Here is a 24,272-nt window from a genome sequence, read left to right on the forward strand (position 1 = left end):
GCCAAGTGTTCCTTGTGCCACTGCTCCAGTCTGCAGTGCCACAGTGTTGGAGAGCCATGCCTGGAAGCTGCAGGGAAGAGTTCTCTTCTCACATCAGCCAGCCATCTTTTAGGGCCTACATTCAGGAATGTTTTCGGAAGTCCCCATGCCTGCTTTTCTGCTGTACTTTTAGGGAGAAGTCTTAATCAGAAAGTTGTGCCTTATACTGAAACAATTTATACCGCGCAGCATTAGGCTAAAGCACTTAAGTTTAGTGATTGTTACCAAAATGACATAAAAGATTATCCTGTACTTAAGAAGTTTATTCCATCACACAATTCAAAAGCTTCCAAATAATTTTCACTGGAATTAGCTAAGGGATAATGCATTGAATATCCCTTTCAGATAGGCATGTGTCTTGAGAATATTCAGTCACCTGAAAGAGACGATGAGGGACAGAGGGAGTCAGTTTGTCTTTTCTTGAGAGTGCTGTTTCTCTCCAGGGGTCACATCTCACCATTCTAACACAGCAGAGTGACATGGTGTGTTGATTCACCAGGATTTATCAGCAGAAGCAAATGATGCTTCCATGCAAGGCAGCATCTGGTCCTTAGCTGGGAGCTTTGAGGGAGGGGGAGAAAAAGACAGGGTCCTTTCTGCACCCACCTCTAGGTCTGATATTGCACCAGATCTGTCTCTGACAGTCAGGGCTTCATGCTGCATTCACAGAAGGAGTGCATTGGAAAGAGAGCATGTTTAAAGCCCCCCTCTCCATTTGCTGAAGTGTTAGCAAATGGGCTTCTGTGTGAAGGAATAGTGCTCTGTGAGGAGATGCTTTGATGGTAGCATGGGAAAGGGTATGAGAAACACCACCACAGGGAAGCCAAGAATTTCTCTGGAGGCCAGTGTTCAGGGTTAGCCATTTGCCGCTATAACCTTCCTCAAATTCACACAGAGAGAATCTGGCCTCTTTCTTTTCCTTTTCTTCTCTTCCTCTTGCAGGGAGGTTTCCATTTCCCACTCCTCTTTTCATTTTAGCTACAATGGGGAGGGGAAAATAGAGAAGGTATCTGTGTGTAATATTTTGTATGGTATCACTATGCAGGGTACATACAATAAATCACTCATTACATGCTTAGACAATTTACAGCCAGCTTTTGTATGTGCTGTGACAAGTACTCAAAAGGTCAAAAAAGCTTCCTTAACAAATTTGATAAGATAATGCAGTGAGCTGTAACAGCATAAAGTCCTGGGGGCCATAGACCAGAATAGAAGAAATAATTATGCATGGTAATGGGTAATTACAGATAATGGCCTTTTTTGGGGGTGGCAGAAAATACACAGCCCCTCAGCCTTGCCTGGAATGAACATTGTCTAGCACATTAACTTTATAGCAAGCTAAAAGTTCAACATTGGAACCAGGGATAATCCACAACTTCTAATGGAAAGAAAAGAGAATTACTCGTCTCGATCAGCTTGTGAATTTGGTTCCTGGAGGATGTCTCTGCAGAAACTAGGTAGCAATGCCAGCTTTCTTTCACATCTGAAATAGCTCTGTCATGATTGTCTGGTGGGAGAAACATACCGTTCCAGTGTTTCTGATTATTACGTTAGGGAGTGATTTCACAGCAGCCTTATTCAAGGCTACTGTCCGACCTCAAAACGAGCTTTGAATTGAATTAAAGCATTGCCAGACTTAATATTGCCAAGCCAGCTAGTAGAGTGTAAGGGTGCTGAGCAAGGGGAAATAGTTGGGTGCAAATCCAGGACTCTTTGAGGAATGAAGGCAAGTGTTTCCTGGTTGGACAATGGATTTTTGGAATTTTAACAGCATTGCTGTCTCTGGTAGCGAAGGCTGACAGTGCAAATAGATGCAGACACTGCTGTGATAAGCACAGTCACTCTAAATTGAAAACTACAGCAAATGTAAAGAACCAAAGGCTGGAATTCTCCTCACTGGAAACTTACTGTGCTTTCCTATTCCTTGAATAAATGTATTTCTTGAATAGTTGCCTTTCTTTTGCATTTTCAGCAGTAGTTTGTTTGCAGGTGGATAAATAATATCTACTGTCTTCATACATGTATAAGAGAACTCACGTCAATCAATGCAGGCAGTGAAATTCCCAATTGTCATATTGCGTGCAGAATCTCTCATGAAATACACAATCAGAGGTAGACTAATCAGCTGTTACAGCCTCATCAGTGAGGTAAACTTCGTTACTGCATGCTCCCAGACATTGAAGCTGTACTGTATGTGCTATCCTGATTTTTTTAAAACAGTTCTCAGCTTGCTTCTGTCGCAGGCTCGTATTATCCTCTGAATTCCTAAATGCGATCCAGTAGCCATGCCCTATAGGCAATGCAATATGGTCAGCCTTCTCTAGAAGCTAAGAAAGTTGAATAGTATGGACTTGCTGTGCATCTGACCTCAGCATCAGCAACTCACGCAGGCATGTTTAAATTACTAATATCAGTGTATTGCACAATGTATAACTGGTCCCTGTGAGGATGAGTGTGAATTCAGTGTTTGTTTTTTTTGTTTGTAGGTTTGAAAGCATGTTTGTATAGTTGAAATAGAGACATTAAAATTTCCTGGAAACTTTATATCATCTGCCATCTCAAAAAGTGAAAAGGGAAAGAATGATCATTTACAGACAGCTGTACTGATTTTTCATGCATATCTGCAGTTTGTGTAAATTGCTATGTTTTTTTGAGGTAAATGTTCTGAGACTGGCTTGCATTGACTGCGGACTGGACCACTGTTTTTCACCATGCTCTGCTAAGTGAAAGTGGTAGCCTGTCTCAGGTTATCGAACATATAAGACCCTTATCTGTGACTGACCCTGAGAACTGACCTTCCTTAAAAGAAAATCCTAGCCATCCTGAAATGAATTACTGGTTAACTACTATTAATATGCCATACAGCTGGAGAGTCGCCTACAACACTGCAAGATCAATAGCAGTATTTACCATGCATCATATTGATCTTCTATGAAGGAGTGGGTCGTATTTCATACTGTGTACATAGTGCAAAAAAAGTAGCATCGGTTCTCTACAGGAATTAAGATGTAGAGAAGAGGAAAAGAGCTTGGAAATGTAAAGGCACAACTGCACGAAGTGATACCGTTATTTCATTACCAGAGTACTGCTTACACAAGGAGGGCTTTAGACATCCTTGCGTTGTAGACTCAGTGTCCCAAACGCAAAATGAGAATTCTAACAACTCTGGTTTTGTTTAACTGGTCAGTTTCTGCTCCTTCTTACATGAGCTCAGCCCTATATTTTTAGTCATGCCTTAGCTGCAGCTTGCAAAATGGTAAAAATTAGGGTCTTGTGGCAGGTTCTTTTCTCCTGGTTGCTTCGGAGGCCCAGAAGCATTTCCTAGAGTTTCCTAAAGGAAGGTGAAGGCCACCAAGACCAGTGCTCAGGCCTTGCACAGCCTATTGTTCTAAAAGAGCAACTGGAGAGGCAGAGTGGGAGTCTCTTGGCACAGCAGCAGTTGCCTTGTTGAAAGCTTAATTCCTGTCAAAAATTGCTCCCCTTAGAGCAATGAACCTCAGGGCTGCCCCTCACGTGCAGGTGTTGTAATGTGGCAGGCTCTGAAGCAGGGGAGGACCTTCTCCTTGCAAGCGGAGCTATTCATCTGTGTTGAATTACATTTGGAACAAAACAGCTGAGAGCTGCCTTCTTGACCTTGGTATCCTCTCATTGCAGGCAGAAAATGCAGGCAAAGCCTAACAGCCTCCCTTGAGGAGGACAGCTTGCTTGAGCCTTGCACAGTTGAAAGTAATGCCTCTAAGGAGGTTCTCCAGTAAGTGGGTGTCATTTCCAGAACTACCTGCAAGCTGAAGACCAACCAAAGAGCCCCATGCTGCACAAGTTTAGTTATAGCAGGTGTTTGAAGGAGATCTGCAACAGGCTGTGGCCATGTTGTGGATGTTGTAGCCCAGAGGCAGTGCATTTTCCCCACCTACCTGCTGGCTTGCAGTCTTCAGCTGTGAAGAAGCAGCATGGTGCAGCAAAAACTCCATTGGATGTCAATAAAATTAAATCTTCTGGAGCAGGGCTCTGAATGTCTTTTTTATTGAAAGGACTGTTGGTTGTGCTCTTCAGCTGTTAATTCTGCTCCTGCTGGCTGTTAGCACTTCTTTGATGTAGTGGCTGTTCCAACCTGTGCTTCTTTCTGAACTTACACAGCTCAAAAGAATCCCTCAGAACTTGCAGAGCTTTATCCATTAGTAACAAAACTCCTTCCCTGTAACATGTTTACAGTCGTGTATGTTCCATACACAGTGAATATGTAAAATGTATGCATTAGTACTAGGTAATAGAGATTATTCAGCCAGCCTGAAGGTGTGAAAGTGTGGTGCTTGGTTGCAGCATGGCTCTCAAACCTGTGCCATATTCGTGTGCCCCACAGATGCTATCTGTCACACAGCAACAATATGTAATGTCATATTGGTGGGAAAGTTCAGCTTCTAATGCCTTACCACCAACATCTACCTCTGTTATGGTGGGCCAACGTCATAAAATAGGAGGCATTACTTTCAGAGGAACTCTCATAAATGTGTGTTCGCTATGTAGTTACGCATTCTCTTGTTGTATCTGCCTTGGCTGGGCAGTTGATGGAGTGCGTCAAAACTGGACTACAAAACAATACCATCAGAACCTTTTCATCCTTGGAAGTATCATAGGGCAGCAGTTGATATTGCAATGAAGAAAATGGGACTTGAGACAGCCCCAAGGAGCTCCCCTTCCTTTGAGAGATTCAGTGGAAGTAGGCCTTTGCTGAGCAGGCTGCAGGAGTATAGCAGCGTGTTCTTCTGAGCAGAGATCCTGAAGAACACAGGTAGCAAGTCATGAGTAATCCCTCCTCCTCTTTTGCCAGTGGTGTGGGAGCTTGTTCTGCTCTATGGTTTTGTAGGTAAACATTAGCTAAATTTGGGTATGGGGGCTGGCAAGGACTGAGGGCCTCACTGCTCAGGGTTAGCATGTGGGGCACCTTGGCTGATAGTGCTGTGCATTCCCTGCTGCAGTTTTGCTTGGCCTTGTGGCTGTTTGTCTGTTCTAAAGACATGCTGTGAATATGTCTTCTGGCCTGCAGCATGACAGGCAGTGAGGGATTAATAAAGAAAGGATTTTGCAGTAACAAGGGATTGACTTCCAAGGAATTCAGAGATGTGACATGCCTCTGTAGTTCAAAAAGAGTAGCAGGTTGCATCATTATCTAGTGTAAATCATCATCGGGCCAGTTTATGCAGCTTATGCTGCATAAGGACCCAGGATACTGTCTTAACCCACAACTGGTTTTGTTTTGCAGCCTGCAATGTGTAGAAGTGTTGTTCTCAAGCTCTGAGTGAACATTAGTCCACCTGAGCCTCCACCAAACATGCAGCTGTGTTTCTCTTTCAGCTCCAACCTCTTCCTACTTGTTACCCTCTGTCCAGCCCTCAGGAGGAGCAGTGGTGTACCAGAGGGTGGACTGTATTGCTTTTTATGGAGCTTCCTGTTTGCTTGTTAGTTTGTTTGTATATTTATTTATTTGTTTGTTTGTTTGTTTTCCAGAGGGACGGATGCTCATTCAGGACATCCCTTCCATCCCCAGCAGAGGGCACTTGGAGAGCACGTCTGATTTGGTCGTGGACTCCACCTACTACAGCAGTTTTTACCAGCCATCCCTGTATCCTTACTATAACAACCTGTACAACTACTCCCAGTACCAAATGACAGTGGCCAGTGAGCCTTCCTCAAGTGAGACAGGGGGGACGTTTGTAGGGTCGGCCATGAAAAACAGTCTTCGAAGCCTCCCAGCAACATACATGTCAAGCCAGTCAGGAAAACAATGGCAGGTATGATGCTATGGAGGTGTTGTATGGAGGAGTGAAGTGGATGATGAGCTGATTCTGACTGTGTGTTTGATGTAATGGCAGTGCAAAACCAAAACAAGATTATGGGATAGGATTGGGACCCTCTGTAAGAAAGTTAGCCAAAATGGATGGGTTTGATGGAGTACAGTGTAAAGCTTAGATCACTACAGAGACAGGTTAGGGGCACCCAATTGATTTTGTCTCATCTATATCATAGTAGATGATGGGCTGTTTTCAAAAAACAAAAAAACAACTCAAGAACTACCCATCGTTGCATCCCAGGAGCTTCAAGTGTCATTTCTGTGAGAAGCTTTGCTCTACAGCAACCTCTTCTTTAATCTTTCAGGTTTTACACTGAGAGCACTGAACTAACTCATCCCATCAAGTCCAAGAGATCATGATGTTCTGCAGCACTGGTGGCTGTCATTTGGTTGTGGCATAGACTGTTGTTAATGGTGTGTTCTGGTAGTGTCTACTCTAGGGCTTGGTATTTCAACTTGGATAGGTCAAGTCGCAAGCTGTATCTGATAGATTAGCATCAGAGCTTTTTATGCCAGTTCAGGGTTCTTAGTGTATGTAAATTCAAGTAAGGACTCTCTCTCTAGAATTTGATAATTATACCATCTCATTCAGTACTTGTGCAAGACTGGGATAAAGAGGAAATTACTGGTGTGGGATTCTTGACAAAGTAGGTAAAGTCATTCCCCTAACCATGAGTGCTTTGTTTGGCCTTGGGCTGCAGTTAGGCATTTTCTGTCTGAAATTCAACTCAGGAAGCTTCACCCTCTGTGTATGTCCATATCCCTTGACTGAGAGCAGGAAAAAGGGAGACATCTCCTGTAGAAAGCAGGCCCTCAAGAGGCGCAGGTTGCATTCTGCAAGGGCACTGCTGTGTAACCACTCAACAAAGTAGAATCAAGCATCCACCAGATCTTTCTGAAGGGAATAGTTGGTATTCCTTTAGGTGACCAGAGTTGCTCGAGCAATTCAGAGGACATTTTAGCTTCCAGTACTGAGAAGCTGAGCTGAGGCCAGGGTTTAATTACAATTACCAATTCACATCACCTTAAGTCAGCCTTTCTCAGCATTAGACACCTTTAATTTCCTGAAAAGGAGGGATCTCCTGGGGCAACAGCTGATGGGGCCATGAATTTTAAGATCTTGGCTTTACAGCAGACTGCATTTAATGTTGTTTCATGTTCCTTTCCATTTAGTATTATTTCATGTCCCCTTCTCAACATGAATCCAGTTGCACAAGGAGAAGACATGTCTCCATTCCTTCTGCTGTGTTAGCCCACCCTGTAAGAGCTTTCTTTTTTCAGTGCATTGATTGTCTTCACCACAGTGACCTTCACATCTTTTCAGTAAGATTAATTGGTAGCAGCCTCTGTAGCTGCTGAATTTGGTGACCAGACCAGGGGAAAAACAAGTCAAATCAAGCTGTGGATAGGATTCTGTGGGTGGTAATGAGGCAAACTGGCAGTCCTTCTTTAGATTTAATTCTGATTATGGCGTTCCAGCTTTGACACCACACATTAGAATATAATAATTCAGATAGAAAGTTATTTCTCTGAAGCATTTACATGACGTTACTGTAGGAAGAACCTAATGCTGATGCTTGAAGTCACTGTTGCCACACAAATGAGGGGCTGTTTTGGTGTATTTCTGTTTGGTGAAATAAAGCTGTTACAGTCTTAGTCCCTTGCTTCACAAGTCTTCCAACAATAGAAGAGTGTGTGCTTTGACTTGATAAGCAAAAAGGGAAGTAAATTATATATATTGACATCCTAGACACTCCTTGCTGTCTAGGACTGGGACCTGTGTTAAGCATGGGGCTGAAGGTGGTGTCCTCTCAGTTCTGTTGACTTATACTTAATCTGAAGATAAAGCTCTTGTATAAGTCCTGTCCTAGAGCCTTTTGGCTTACTGTGAGACTGTCTGTATCCTAACAGCTACCTAACTTTTGACACTTCATTAGCTTTTTATGTGACTGTGAGGCACTGGAACAGGTTTCCTAGAGCAGTGGTTGATGCCCCGTCACTGGACACTTTCAAGGTGAGGCTGGATCGGACCCTGGGTAACCTGATGTAGCTGTGGTTGCCCCTGTTCATTGCAAGGGAGTTGGACTAGATGGCCTTTAGAGGTCCCTTCCAGGGTTAGGAATTCAATCGTTCTGTGATTTTGTGACCGAGTATTCTAGACATTTTGTACGTATAACTACATTTGTTCTTGAGAATACCCATTAAAGAAACAAATGCAATTGACTATTTTCCATGCATTTTACTCTCACCTTGCAGAACCTGTAGCTAACTTGTACTTGGGTCCCATTCCAATTAGAGACATACGAAGGAGATGATAAGGGAAAAATGTGATTGCTGTTGAAGAAGACTGATTTTCTTACACCAGCAAGCTCAAATCCTCAGGAGCTTATTCCTAACTTCCCAATTTGCGGGAGAGATCATGTAGTTCTGTACACAACTTGCATAAATTTACTGTAATCTCATTCTTGGTTTGAATTTGTTCTAGGCCAATCTTAGGAGATTGTTGTGGGGCTAGAGGTAAGACATTGCCTGCCACAGTAACGTCTCCTGAGCTTATAAATGGCCTAAAACCAGAACCCATGTCTGCTTCTCACTGGTAACAGATAACAGGCTGAGGGGAAATGACCTCAAGTTGTGCCAGGGTAAGTTTAGGTTGGATATCAGGAAAAAACTTATTTACAGACAGGTTTGTTAAGCCCTGGAATAGTCTTCCCAGGGATTTGGTTTAGTCACCATCCCTGGATGTGTTTAAAAACCATTTGGATGTGGTGCTCAGGGACATGATTTAGCGGAGGGTTGTTAGTTAGGGTAATCTGGTTAGGCTGTGGTTGGATTTGATGATCTTTAAGGTCTTTTCCAACCTGAGCAATTCTAGGATTCTCTAATTCTCGGTAGCACTAGGTGTAGTTCACGGTCAGTGTCCTGTCTCTTAGGTGCTATTTCTCAGAGGCTGATCTTCAAGAAATATTATCATTGCTGGAGGAATTACAAATCACAGGATTTGCACAGTGTTATGCCAGCATAGCATTGCGCAAATAATCATCAAGAGTTTTGCAGTGAGTGCTAGGCTACTAGTAGTTGATGGCAGCTGGTGCAGCAGTGCTGAAATGCTAAAACTCTTTGTGATCCTAAAGAGATCTTGTTGTAAAAAGATTGAGATCTCAGCTGCTGCATATCGTTAAACTAGCAAAGGAAGATCACAGAAGTGTGATGAGATCACAGAAATGTGATAAATATTTAAGTACCGTGAGGGGTTTCAAAGAGGCTCAAATCACAGTTTATGAAGAGAAAGAAACCTTGTTTACACCTTGAAGGGGTTTGCTGGCGGACCTACACAGGCTGCTTCTCTGTAGAGAAAACACATAGCTGTGTCTACATCAGCATTTTTGTTAGACTGCCTGTACTGATTGGTTTGTTTTGGGGTAGAAAAGTTTTCTTAGCCTGTTTCAGTTACAGGTCTGCTTATGTGGTTGGTGGTGCTGACTGCTCTGGTTAAGGTTTTTGTTTTTTCCTCCTTTGCCCAAATAGTAGCTGCATAATGCCTGCCTTGCAGCTTATTGGGCTGTAGTAGATGAGTGTGGGCACAAGCCAGCTCTGTGCTTGCTGGAAGGGCTCAGGCAGTATGGACAAGACCCCCACCATGTGAGCTGGCAGATGCTCACTTGTCCTGGAAGGGCTGCAGCCACAAGGGGAATTGCATACTTAAAGTAATGTAACTTCTGTGTGAAGACAGGCTGTGAGCAGCCTGGCTGTCTACTGTTGGAGAATTTAAAGAGCAAGGGAGAAAAGTCAGGGAGGAAACGTGTGAGCGTGTGTGGGAAGGGATGGGGATTAATGCATCATTGAGCCTTGGCAAATAAACTGAATTACTGAATCTTTAATGTAGATTAATGTCAAATTTCATTAGTCTTTGTTCTTTGCAGAGAGGCTTGTGTACTTCAGTGGATTTATAGAGATGTACATTTTTGAGATATTTCTGTGTGGGTTTTATTCATTCGTATATAATTATGCCAGAAGTTGTATCCATTGTGATTTGATAAATGTAATGAAGGTGATAGCTTTGGCTGTAACCCTTAGGTCACGTTCTGCTGCTTCTCCCAGCTCGGAAGCAGATAATCAGATATACTTGGTGTTGCATCTTAAGAAAACACACGCTTAGTTGTGAGAGGAAGTGTAGCAGATGTGGTTACTGTGTGTCTGCTTTCCCTCTCCTTCTGTGTGGGCAACTGGACCCTGCCACATATCTCTAATTATTGTTCGTTACAACAGGAATTTATGCACATTCAGTCCAGCTAAATTAATTGAGTTAAATGAGTTCCCTAGCATGAGTATTGCAAGTCAGTGTATTGGTATGCATTAGAAGCTGGCGCTTCTGGCACTGATCTGTTGACCTGCATAGGGACTGTAACTGGAAAAAGCTGGGGTGGCTGCAGTCTGTTTTTTAACCACAGAAACAAAACAAAAACCTGGATTGTAAAATGCCAGTCTAATCAGATTTAAGTTCTGTAAGGTGGCAGTGACCCTGGGGGCATTTGACCCACAACATAAGGATAACTGTGACTCGTTGTGCACTGGTGTCCCCCTAAAAACTGTTGAAACCTTGCTGGTTCCTGCAGCCAGACCACTAAAGATTTACAAGGTACTGAATGTGCCTTCACATCTAGGCATCACCGCAGAACTTTCTTGTGTTACTCTGGTAATTACTCCTGTTCTTCAGTTCTGTTTTTATAACAGTTCAGAGCAAAACTGTGAAAAACACAGTGAGAGTCACACTGAGAAATTTTAATGTATTTTCTAATATTGTTATTATTTGGAAGTGAAATAAATCTCATGGCTGTATTAAAGAACAGTTTTTAAGGATTTCTTAAGAAGAAGGAGACATGTAAAACTCCCTTTTGGTAAGTCCAAAGAAACTTGTCTGTGAAAGGGCAGCTAGCAGTCTGAACTCTAATGATAGCTACTTCTTGTGTAAGGAAGATTGCTCTCTTCAGCTTCCACAACCTGTTTCTGGCTCAGTTTTTCCCTCTAATAAGCCTGGCCTGGCAAAAAAAAAAACCCTCCAGAAATACATGTGAAATGTGCAAATGCATGTTTTTGCACATGTGTGCGTACATATACTTTTCAGAAGTCACCCAATGCAATCCTTGTTTTATGCATAAGCAGTGTATTATATACTGTATTCATAACATACCCTTCACAGTATAGATTTATGCTAAAAGTATCCTAATGTTTCTGACAGCTCAAGTGTGACATGAATGTAATCCATATTTCTTGGAGGAGCTAATCTAAGCAGTTTGTTTTCCGATACTGCTGATAGGGCTATATCTCTAGATGTCACAGCAGTTGAGATTCTGATGGTAACATATTGTTTATGGGTCACTGCCTTTGTCTCAAAGAATAGGTTGGAACAGGATAGCAAAGGTTAATTAGGTTTGTCTATCAAGGAGGGACAGATATAGATGTCTCTTGTATTTTCTATGCTAGAATCAAAGGAAGTCAGGACAGAGTGTCTTAGTCTTTCCTCACGCTGTAAAATGTGCTTAGTTGGTTTTAGGAATGAAACAAAACCACCTTGAGCAGTCTGAGTACAGCCACTTTTGCAAGGGGTCGGCTCACAGGCAGTAGCATTACAGGTGGGAAAGCAGTGGCACTCTGCTTCATAGTTTGGGAAACTGAAGCACAGAAGTTTGTTGTCCTGCCCAAGGTTGCACAGCCATTAGGTGATGGAGCTGAAGTCCTTGACATGGACTGGTGGCTGTCTTCTCACCTCATACTAAAAATTAACTTGTAAATCTGTTTGTAGATAACTTGAAATAAATGCAAAATGCAATTCTGTGTCCCCCAAAAATTGTCTTTAATTTTAAGACCAAGGAGGAGATTGTGCAAACTCTTAACAGAGTTCCTGTGGTGTTTAAATAATTTTTGTTTTTGTTCTGACTTAGCTGTTGATGAGTCATGGGTGAAGCAGATGCTGGGAAAACATGGGCCAACTTATTTTAGAGAGTCCATCCAAATGATAGTGGTAGACTGTGTCCTCTTGTTCTGAATACTTTGCACTGTTTGACACCCAGGATTAGCATCTGTGACCTCATACTTTTTTGTCTTGAGGATAATGTCTGTAGTCAGAATCAGATGCAAGCTATTCAGGTCATATTAGGTATATCACTGGTTTGCTTGCAAAGTGGTTGCAGTTGGCAGCTCCCACAAATAAATAATTGGCCATAGGTTGATCTGTGTGGTATCAGTCACCTGGGATGGGTAGGCAATTTTCTTGCTTCCAGGGCTGGGAGAAGGGGCAAGCCAACAGCTGTGCCTGCCTCACCTCTTCTCTTTTTTTCTGCCACCATCTTTGCTTACTCCTTGTGGTTATTCCTCCACAAGGAAGATGGAGGAATGTCCTGAACCAATGCAGGGGAACCTTCTCTGTGCTCCTCAGGCTATTGATACCCGCTGTGTCACTGTTGAACACTGCTATAGACCTGCACTGGCAGTTGCACTCAGTGATGGACACGTTATGCTTCTAGCTGGACAAGCTGATGCTTCCTGTTTCCCCATACTGATTTTGCAAGCAGACAGAGAAGGAATTTCAGATGCGCACTTTTTTTTTTTTATAAGACTGTTTATTTGTTCGTAGGTTGTATCACTGATGCTTGCATATGTCCATTAATAAGTTACTGAAAGTACACTGTGTTGTACTGTTCAGGGGAACTTGTAAATGATGATTAATCCAGTTGTGCTTCTCGGAGGACGTGTGTCTCCCCCTGAAGTCAGTGAGGTGAATCAGCTCTTTATCTTGTGGCAGGGGCAAGGCATGAGTACTGTGGTGCTGGAGGGATGTGCTAGGTAGAGGAAGTAGGCAGGATTGCCACCCACCAGGCTGCCCAGTGCCGTGTCCAGCCTGGCCTTGTGTACCTCCACAGATGAGGCAGGGATGGGCAATGTGTTCCAGTGCCTCACCATCCCCTTCCTAAGATCTTACTTGAATCTCCCCTCTTTTAGTTTAACACTATTATCTCTGACCCTATCACTATCAGACTATGTAAAATGTTAGTCTCCCTTCTCTGTATAAGCTCCCTTCAAGTACTGGAGGGCTGCAATGAGATCTCCCTTGAGCCTTCTCCAGGCTGAACAAGCCCAGCTCTCTCAGCCTGTCTTTATAGGAGAGGTGCTCCAGCCCTCTGATCATTTTCATTTCCTTCTTCTGGATGCAGTCCAACAGCTCTGTGTCATTCTTGTGCTGAGGACCTCAGACCTAGATGCAGTTCTACAGGTGGGGTCTCACGAGGGCAGAGATGAGGGAGACAGAGTAGTAGGGCTGTGAGATTAGGCACTGTGTGCAGCCATGGTTGTAACTGCCAGGCTTGTCAAAGGAGAGGAGGGAGTGGGAGGACATGAGGTTTCTTGATGAAAGATGCCTTCTTGGAAGGCAGAGTATGCAGAATTTGTGTTGTGCCCTTTCACATCCAAAAGCACCCCCAGTAATTGTGGCGTGTAGCTGATGGTAACACAGACCAGAATAGTTCATGGGACCATCCAAGCCTTTGCCTGTTTTGGCCTCATGGGAGGCAGTGATGAAGTCAGCAGGAGATGCCAGAGGGCAAGGCATCTCCTTCTGTCATCTATGCATGAGCTGGAGCTGAAACCCAGGTTTTCTCTCAGGAAGTGTAGCAGTACCTATCAAGGCACCCAGCTCCAGCCTTTGGAAGGATGCACTGCCCTGAATTAGAAACGACCCACATAGCTGCTGGCCTCCCTTGGGTCCTTTTTAACTCTCTTTCTGGCGGTAGCACTCAAAAAAAGTGCAAGGACTCCGCAGAGCTGCGGGATTTAATACAGATTAGGTGCCCCTTCTCACTGGGTAATCATCTCCTAAACCCCCTTTTTAATATAGCACTAAGGTCAGGAATTTTTATGACCGGTTGTTTTTTTATTGTTACTGTAGAATAGGATTGCTAAGCACTATAAAAAGGAAACCTTATGGTTCAGATTTACTGTGGTGTGTATTCTAAACAGTTTAATAAAACAAAACCAAAAGCTTTTAGATTTTCTTCAGTGGTTAATACACGAGCATATTCTTTGCAGAGCCAAGCTTCTGACTGTCGGTCGGACTGTGGTTCATAGAGTTGGTGTGGGTAATAAGATTATAAAACATGTCTCTTGCTAGCCAGCTACCACACACTAATAATAATAGTAGTAATAATTCATTGAATCCAGAGATTTTAGGTGAGCTGTTTTTTTAAGAAATGGAGAAAAACCCTGAAAAAAAGGTTTGAAAGGAAACAGGTCATTGCATATGCTTTACAGAAAAATGCAAGTGTGTGATGGTTTCTGTGCCAGGGAGCCATCCCTCCATTTTGTTACAGCTAAGATATCACTATCTCCACCAGGTTACCTTTTTGTAGTTGTATGTATGTAAACGTAGAGGAGGGGGAGGTGAACACCTTGAGAATAGAATGCTGCCCATGGTCCTGCCCCAGCAAGGACAGTAGGACTGTGTGTAGAAATGCAAGCAGCAAGGACTTTGCCTTGCAGAAGTGACTTCTTACAGTGTAGTTGATGTACCTTACTGTTGGCACTTCTGCCTTTGTGCCTGATACAAAACTTCCCACATTACAGTCATTCGCTACCCATAAAACTTAGGGAGTTGGGATCAGCTAACATTAACTTTCCTTGTGAAAATCATCATCTTGTGAAAAACTTGGCTGCTTTTGGTTTTTTGGGCATTATGTGGCCATGCTAGATTGTAAAGTTTTGGAACAAATAATTGTAGGTGGTAGATTTTTTGCAAAATAGAAAATTAAAAGCATAGCCACCTCTCCATGGAGATCACTTTGGGTCATTTCAGGGTGCTAGAGTAGGGTTTGTTTTCTGAGTGCTGCAGACTTGACTGCCCAATCTAGGAAGGAGGAAGGCTTGTCCGGTCATTGGCAGATTCTGAGCTGACACAGCCAGCACGGTGGCTTTTGTCCTGTTATGGCATTGCTGCAGATGTGCTCTGTAGGCTGCCCACCAATTGGTTTCTCTGTGTGAGTAGAGAAAATAATTCTCCTCACTGAATTTTAAGGAAAGCAGATGGTTGTGTGTGCATACTTGGGTGTGTCTTGTACAAGTCAGTCAGCAGAACTGCCTTCAGCTGTCCTGTGGGCTCATAGTGGAGGAGTGCCACTGGTCTGGGACCTCTCTGTCTCCTTGGATCTGTAAGGGCTGAGCCAACTCCTCCTCTCCTCTGAACACTGATCAGTGTGTGTAACTGATGGGTTTGGAAAGCTTCCTGTGGCCCTGATAGTGCTGTAAGTGGAGGACCTGTGAGGAAGCTCACTGTGGTGTTATGTGTCCATGTGCCAGATGCAGCTTTAACTGAGGTAAGGTCTGTATGCTGACTTTGCTGCTACTAGACCTCTTAGAGGATTGGATCATCTCCCCTGGAGCTGGGTGGCATTGACACACAGTGCGTAGGGATTTGGTTTCTGCAGCCCCCATGATGGCCTCCTTCAAAGGTGTGTGCCCATGGGGCAGAGAGTGTGGACAGAGCACTGAGGCTCAGCTTTCATGGGCAGCTGTTGCAATTCTGTCTCTACAGATGAAAGGGATGGAGAACCGCCACGCCATGAGCTCCCAGTACCGGATGTGCTCCTACTACCCGCCCGCCTCATACCTGGGCCAGGGGGTTGGCAGTCCCGCCTGCGTCACACAGATACTGGCCTCAGAGGACACCCCCTCCTACTCAGAATCGAAAGCGAGAGGTATGTGCATCTGCTGGGGTACCAGTTTGACCTGGCATAAGTATCCACAAAATGTGGGTGGGTGGTGGGAAGGAAAGTAGGGGTCAGACAGGAGGTGCCACAGAGTCTGTAGGAACTGGTTTACTTGTGAATGGTAGCGGTAAAATGGGACTGTTTCTGTGTGGTGAGGCAAGCTTGTATTTCAGAAGTCTTACAGTGTAGAGCAGTTAGTTGACGTACATTTTGTGTACATTCCTGCAGTTTGTTTGATAGGCCTGTAGAGATGGCTCCTGTCTGTGCTGTTCACATGGCTATTTCAAAAGAAAGATGCTCTAGTTGTCTTTCTTCTCAGAAACTGTGTTCACAGTTTCTCCCCCTGGATCCACAAGCGCCCCACTGAGCCTCTGTTGTTTTTTTCCTTCTGAACCATATGTGGAAACTATTATTCTATCCCAGTAGTGTCGTTACACCCCTTACAGACTCACCTCTGTGTTTGCTTTCAAACTCATCACATCATAGTGCTTCACTTGAAACTATTACAGATAAATATCTTTTCATATTCAGCGTTCCTGGCTATCTCAAGGGTGATTATCATCTGCATTAACTTTCAGAGAAGAGCTGGTGAATTTACACTCTGGTTTTCTGACAGCATTTATCTTCCTTCCTTGTTCTCATGCTCCTGCAGTAGGTAGAATACTAACATAAGCAATAAAATGGTCCTGCTGGAGCAGACCAAGCTCTGTGTAGCTGTTCCCTTCTCTAAGGAGCAGGCTGGTAAGGGATAATAGAGAGAGAAGAAAAACAGAAAGAGTCAAGTGACTCTACTTATATCCAAAATTCACTTTGATACAGCATTTGAAGGTGTCCTGAGCTTATTGCTTCTGAACTATAATTTTCAGTTATCTGCATGGACTTACACTCCATGAATTTAGCTAATCCTTCCAGATGCTTCTTCATGCTTTTTGTTTCTCTGTAACAGTGAATTTGGCAGTTTAATTTTATGTGGTCTGTGGGAAGTATTTCCTTTGATTTCCTTCATAGCTTATGAATTTTTGTGGTGTTTATTCTCTCTGTGGAATGACAGTACTGACAACAGTGTCCAGACCCACTTGCCTCTTTGATGCACTTATACGCTGAAGATAATCGTACCATAGAGTCACAAAATAGTTTAGATTGGTAGGGACCTTAAAGATCATCTAGTTCCAACCCTCTTCTATGGGTAGGGCTGCTACTCCCCAGGGCAGACTGCCCAGGGGCCCATCTGACCTGTATTTGAACACCTCCAGGGATGTGGCATCCACAGCTTCTTTGGGCAGACTGTGTCAGTGCCTCACAGCCCTCAGAGTGTGAATCTTCTCTTGACACATGTGTGCAGACCCTTTCTTAATGTCTGATGGAAGGATGCATGTTACTTAGGTCCCTTAACTATTACCAGTCATAACCTTTTTGTTGCTGATGTTCTGATGTCTGTTGCATTTGATTTGTGGTGAAAAACTTCATTGTGGTTGTCTCCTTAAAGACTAAAAGTTTTGGAAGATGAAGTGTATTTAAGTCATATTTGTGGCTAGTGTAAATCAGCACCGAGCCCTTGAATTCAGTAACTCTGGGATGATTTATGTGGAAGAGGTGGCTGCTGTTTCAGAGTGGCTGTTTTCTGAAAGTCTTCCAACTAAATATGACGTATCAGATAAATGGATAAACAACACATGGTGTGATAAAACCTTAGGCTTTTTTTTCCTTTTCCAGTAGTTCTAAATGGCTTAGAGAAATCAGTGATCCTTGGTTCATTTTCCTTCTCTTTTCTTCAGTTTTATTTTCTTACCCCTTCTCTGACCACCATTGAGCAATGACGTCTTTCTTTCTGCTGATTGGTCAAAGAGGCATTTGGCTTTATGCTCAACTGCAGTTGACACTTTTTTTTGCATCCATCACTACTAACTCACTAAGAAGTCTTACCAGTCGAGTGTTCTTACAAATAGACAAAAGACCTTATACCCTTTGTTCCCAAATGCACTTCAGTAATTTTTCATCACTCTAGAAAAAAGTTGTGCGTAATGTACCACTGATTTTTAAACTGCATAAATACTGTATTTTCAATAATCCTTGACTGCTTCTCCAGACAATATTCCCTACACAGATATTGTTCCCTAAGTTACACCATCAATCAGAAACCGACAAGCAGTGAGATGTAATTTACTGAGATCAAACAGCATTTTCCAGACTCTGAAGAAGTGTTTTTCCATAGCAGGGAGGTAGTGGGTGAAAGAGGCACAAATGTTTTTGTGAGAAAGTTGAGCCTATGAGTAGGGCCATACCTGTTTCATGGGCTTCTTAGAGGCATCCTCTTTCATTATGGCCATTCTTGGAGGAAATGACTGCTTTTACTTTTTCCCTCTACAAATAGCATAATATTCTCGGGTTGTTAGTCAATGATTTACACTTCCAGGCTATCCCTCTAATGCTTTTCACAGCCCTCAGAGAGTGTGTAAGGCTTTTTGCCTCTTCATTATCATTTGTGTGGATGCTGAGTCAGTCAGCAGGCTGTGAGTGGCAGAGCCCCCCAAGTACTGACTATCCATTCTGCACATGTCATCCCATTTAGAAGGCACACTCTTATGCATTTCTCCATTTGTTGCTGGACTGGTCTTTCTGTACAATGCCTGACTGCTTTGTATGAACTTTCTATGGTGTTAGTGATTGCTACTTTTTAAAGACGACTTTAGCGCATGTTTTAAATGAGCAATTCATTTTACTCTTTTCTGCAGCTGAAATGGCGACCACGCTCAGAGCCATGTTTTCTTTCTGTGAATTCATATGCATAGATTTAGGTCCAGAGTGTAATACTGGGAGCATCTACTCTTACATGTTGTATAATGCAGACTGTAAAACTTCACTTAATAGCTCTGCAGCAAGCTCAAAACTATTTTTTAATGAGGTCTGTTCCCATAGAAACTTTAGAGGAATGTAATAATACATATGAAAAATCAACAGGTCAAGATAATTAAAAAAATAATAATTGCAGCCACATTTTTAAAACTTCTGAAACTAAGTCTCTGCAACACAAATGGCTATTAAATTCCCAGCCACAGATCAGAGACTGTCTCAGAATACATGCAGTCTATTACCCACTCCTCAGTTGTAACTTCAGGTTTATAGAGATTTTGCCAGTTCATATATTGTCTCAGTATTTTAGTCAGACCATTTCATTAATTTTGTTCTGCTAAGTTAACTGTCTTTTTGGTTATGTTGAAAGGGAGGAGAAATGAGCTAGCAGACCACTGATTTACACTTCCTTTATTTTTATGAATGATGCAGAATTCTCAGTAAGCTCTTGACATTTGTACATGAGGTCATACCATGTTACAGAGTGTTGCATATCATAATGGGCTGACATTTGCTGAATGGCAAAACACCATCACTCAACTGCCTTGCAATTTGAATGTGTTCTAAGTAAAATGGCTTTGCTTCCAACCAGCACAGCTGCTACCCTTCTGCATACTGGAAAAAAGGGGGGAGAAGAAATTAGAGACACCAGTGACAAATGACAGAGGGATGTTTTCAGAGGGCTCTCTTAGATTACGAGGTTGTAATATGTATATAATAATCTCTAGATGAAAGACCGATTTTTTACTCTGTTTTCCAGTATTTTTCTTTTCCTTTTGTTTTTCTTTAATTTTGTCCTGCTGATTTTTTAGAATGAGCAATTAGAGAAGATGTGTGAGTGGTTTTTACCAGTTTCTGTGTATGCAGATAATGCTTTAAAGCATGCCTTTGTTTTGAGAACCAAGCTGAAAACTACTTGTACAAGAAGTAGAGGAATGAGAATGTGTATACGACAGGCACAACAGGGTGTTTGAATTCTAAGAGCCAGCTGCCTTGATCACATTGATTTCTATGAAGCAGTTGGTTTTGGTTTTGGTTGGGCTTTTTCAGGGCTGGATCAGTGCCCAGAATTATCAGGTACCTTTAGTTGACTGGCCTGTCCTGTGCTTGGAGTTGTGAAATGTCTGCACAAGAACTTAATTTGAGAAAGCACAAGGCATATGCTTATATCCTGGCTGGGTGCCTAGCACTGGACCCTATTTCCAGTGAATAAAGGTGAGCCTTTGCTTATCAGTATGAAGGTGCTTTCCAGGATTGGGATAGTGGCAGAAAAAAAGTTAACATTTAAGTAGAAGGATGTGGAGGAGACACATCATTTTATTTGCACTTAACTTCTATTTGACAACAGTTACGTTCTCTTAAAGTTAGCACAGAAGTCAAACTCATCTTTGTTAATATTTAGCAAACAGGGTGAAGAAGCGAAGAAGGTGGTTTGCATTTAAAATGTTGCTCTAGTTGCTGAATTGAAGTTTTGTTTTAACAGTGTCTCAGGATAGTTGGAAGCATGTAGTGCAGTGCTGAATCAGGACTGTGTTTGCAGCTTGAACATAAAACAAGACCTACATAAAGCAGGAGCCTGAAACTCCTTCCAAACACAAATGAAAACAGCTCATATGAAGGGTTCATTTTGATATAGAAAAGATCAATATTTTTGTTTAAATCAGCAAACAGTGTTTTTCAGGGGAAAACATTTATAGTAACAATTGTTTTTGTTTTTCTTGGTTTTTTTGTTTGTTTTTTGCCAGGAGAGCAGCTCAAACACTTTTCAGATGCTTTTCAAAGGGTCTGTCCTACCTGAAACATAAATAACTGTTATCCTCAGTGGTTTTTTAGTTGAAGAAACTGAGGAATGATTGAACAGCAAGGCAGAGACTTCTCTGGGGCCTTTGTAATATGCTCCTGCTTCTCTGTAGCTGGGTGCTGTACTGGGAACACCAATGGGACAGTTCTGTAGAGTCTCTTCCAGTGGCTGAACAATCAAGACTATGTCAGAAATAGTCTCCCTGCTTAAGCAAAAAAGTTCAGAAAAAGAGGTGTTGAAATGCAAGGAGTGCCATATACCTGAGAAATGAGAGAGGTCCTCAGTTAGGATATCTGTCTTCAGGTGAGGTTGCAGTGTGGGGAAGTTACCCCCCTTTTTGAGGTTTCTTAAGTACAGTATTCTTGCATGAATCTGTGCCTTTGACATTCTGTGCAAGATAAGAGTCATGTTCATAGTCACTGACAGCACCTGGTTGTAGGATCAGAGAAGTCAAGGAGTCAAGGTGTGAGAAAGGTCTGAGCCAGTGTCCTTGCATTTGTACTGCTTTCAGTGGATGTTTGAAATACAGAGGCAGCACACTGCAACAAAGCAGGCTGAGCAGCTGTGGCTGAGAAATGACTCCAGATACTGGGGAAATACCCTTGCATTTAATTGTTCTGTTAAATTTGCTGCCAGCTGACAAGATGCACTGGCAGAGCTATGGCAGTAAAGTGCATGGAGAAGTGAGGCAGAGCAGTAAGAAACAGCCCAAGTTATCCTGTCTGGTCTGGAGCAAGTCTGTGTAAGAAAAGAATGACTTTTGCTGTTCCACAGGCTCCAGGCCCTGGAAGTCTGAGGGATACCACTCCTGCTCCTAATCTACGCACCTCTATAGCAGAATACCAGTAGGAATGTATCCTGAATGCAGAGGGGCTTCAGCAGCAGAAATGTGAGGAGCATGTCATTTTGCTCCTAGAATGGAAGCAGTTGAGCAGCATTTAGCTTGTGTGTATTGCTTGTGCACCTGTTCATGGATCTTTTCCTTGAAAGTTGATCTCTGTCCAAGAGTGTACCATCCCTTAGGCATGAGGAACAAGCAGCATTTGCTGCAACTTGAAACTGTTTGCTACTAACTATCCATTTTACATCCAATTTTTATGAGTAAATATTGATACTAAACAAGAAAGGGAGAGGTAATAATCTAATCCTGCAGATCTCAGTCAGTTGGAAGATCTGTTTTTGTCAGCAGTTTGTTTTGTGTAATAGTTTCATCTTTCCTGTGCTTTCTCGTTGATGCTGTTCACAGCCCCAGGTGGTTGTTCTATGCTCACATTCCCATAGGTGCCCATTGCAAGGATGGCAAACTTTGAACTGCTTCTCTATGCTGTGGTTTACATTTCTGTTTGCATACATGCAAACCACAGCCTTGTCTGCTCTTCTTGCTTGCAGCAGTCTTGTATTTCTGTCAGACTCAGGTAATATGCCAGTGTTCTGTGAATTTCTTGGAGTGGCAGGGTACAGTATGTTGGGGGCCACCTGTGTATGTGTGCAGAAATAGATACGTGATTAAATAGGTGTATGTGTATGTATACCTCTGCTAAATAAATCTGCTATGCTCAGCCACTTCTGCCTGCTTTCACACAGCCTGGATTGCAGTGATAGTCTGTGGAATGTATTTGTTGTCCGTATGGTGCGAGAGCAGACTTGTGTGGAAGCTGGATGACACAGCATTATTCTTTGATTAGATCAAAACAGATTTGGAGTAGGTTGTAACATTTAACAGATGTTTTTAGGGTGATGACGTTTTAACATGTCATTTTCTTTCTTGGTAAGAAGCTGAATTTTTGACCTAAATTTTGGGATTGGAAATGCTTGTTGTTTTTTTTTTAAATAAAGCAAATTGGTAACCCAGATTTGTGACGTTCGTACTCATGCCTCGTTGTTTTGTTAGCTGTGGCAGCAGCATTCAAAATACATTTGAGAATGCAGGGCATATTCAACATAAACTCTAGTGATCCTTTTTTTTTTTTTTTTTTCAATTTATTTAAGCCTTTTTGTAAATTACTGGTCTGAGTCATGAGTTTGGATTGGTGAAGATTTGACCAATGTTGAAGTAAGTATGTAAGATCTGACTGACAGAGAGGGAAAATCCTGGAAAGGAATGAATTTAAGCATCTGCTTCCATTGTACTCTGCTTCAGTTTATTCTTGATTCAAAGGGTCATTTAAGTAATTTCTTCTTGAAACACCTTTCTGCTCTGCTCACTCAAAATCGCACAGAAATAAAACAATCCTGCAGTGAAGCAACTTGTCGTGGTGCAGTTACAGAATTAGAGGTTTGATTCATGAGCCCTGCTGCTCACTGTGGGGAAGAGCTGGTCCTGTGGTAGTGGCTGCAGGGGCTGTGGTTTGTTTTTTTCACGCTTAAAGGATGCTGAATCCTGTCCCGAAAACTGGCACCACAGAGTTTGGGCTTGGTGCTCTGGTTTTATTATGGAACTTTTTCCCTAACAACAGAAATTCATGGAAATCATTAGTGGCAAAACGAACTTGACCACAGAATGGCAAAACAAGTAAAGATGTTTTGTTACGGCACTGACAGCAGCATGCTTACCAGGGTATGGTTTGTAGCTGTAACAGTGAAACTTGTTCTTCACTTTGCTTGGCTGTCATACGCAGCTGCATCCTCTTGGCCCTGGTTAAGAAAAGAGAGAACTTGGCCACATTCTGTGGTGTATTCTGCACACAAGGGGTTGCAGTGAGTATCTTGCCTTTCATGGCAGCTTATCAGAGCAATGACCTAAGCTCCTGCAGGCTCTTTGGCTTGTTTTAGCCACTTTTGTTGACAGCCCTTCTGCAGGTTATGGGAAGCTTGAGCAAAAGACGTGTTTGCTGGTGATTTCTTAATAAGAAAAAAAGCAGCTTGAATGGCAGAAGGCAATGAGCCAGACTGTGGCTCTTGGCAAGAAGTTGTTGCAGCCCACAGCATTGGTCCCATGCAGAAGTGATTTTAGGGAGAAAGGTGATGGCTGCTTTGTGCAGGTAGTCTCACAGGTAGTAGCCCTGTGCAGCGCACTCTGGCCGAGGTGAGGCTCTGGCTCTGGCTCTGGCTAAGGGGACAAGGGGGAACAAGAGATGTGGGCTCCATCTGCATGGCCACCGATACACGTTTTCATGGCCTGTGTAGGAGATGCTTGCACAGGATGTGTGCAGTCCTGCGTGAGTCGGGTGGCTACTTGATGGGCTTTCTTAATTCGGCAGCCATTGGCCTGCCCACCCAGTGCTTCTCATTCTAAGCCTGGGTGTTACCAATGGGTTTATTTCCAGTGCTCCTCGCAGGCATAGCTTAGGCCAAGTACAAGTTGAATAACCTTCAGGAAAGCTGTGCTGTCCTTCTGTCGGCCGCTGTCTTTGAAAATTGCCTGCAGAGTTAGTGAGCAGGAACAGTTAAGATTTACAAACAATGATGAAGCTTGTCATGCATCTTTCACCATTCATCATCTTGGTGCCGTGGCTGGGCGGTGAAGTGTTCTTCATAAAAACCAGCTCAGTGTGAAATACACCTCGCAGCAATGTTTACTGCTCTGAAACTCGTCAGCAGCCCTTTATAGTAAATCCAGATTGCGATGTGACATTACAGTATATCATTGCAGAGCACGCTGGGGTTTACACTAGGAATGAGTGCAGTTCACACCAGATGAGATGTCGAAATTGAGTTATGTAGGAATTTGGCTGTTATATGGGGATAGCTTTTGTTTTCCGAGGACTGAAAGTTAGCTTTATATATATAATATATATAATCTACACATACCTGTACCTGTATGTGGGTGCATATATGGATACAGATATATATACACATGGATATATGGACGCACACATGCTATGCACACATTCTGTGTACAAACACTGCTGTGTTGCTCTGTGCTGATTACTCTGACAGGACCCTGTCTTTTTTTTTTTTTAAGTACTGTTTCTTAAAAGTATTTCAGTGTTTATAGAAGTGTTGCGGGCTTTTATTTTCCAAAAAAAAAAGCATGCTT

The 24,272-nt window shown here is 42.7% G+C and overlaps 1 protein-coding gene across 1 annotated transcript in view; it reads left to right on the top strand.

Moving 5' to 3' along the window:
- The window catches only part of DMRT1 (doublesex and mab-3 related transcription factor 1), a 56,379-nt gene that overhangs the window by 17,273 nt on the left and 14,834 nt on the right, over nucleotides 1–24,272 (top strand). The window contains exons 4-5 of the mRNA XM_015848895.2: nucleotides 5,545–5,828; nucleotides 15,468–15,630. Of these exons, the coding sequence (XP_015704381.2) occupies nucleotides 5,545–5,828; nucleotides 15,468–15,630 (447 nt within the window). The remainder of the gene's footprint in view (nucleotides 1–5,544; nucleotides 5,829–15,467; nucleotides 15,631–24,272) is intronic.

Source organism: Coturnix japonica, chromosome Z (genome assembly GCF_001577835.2).
Source record: "Coturnix japonica isolate 7356 chromosome Z, Coturnix japonica 2.1, whole genome shotgun sequence".
Classification (NCBI taxonomy): Eukaryota; Metazoa; Chordata; class Aves; order Galliformes; family Phasianidae; genus Coturnix; species Coturnix japonica.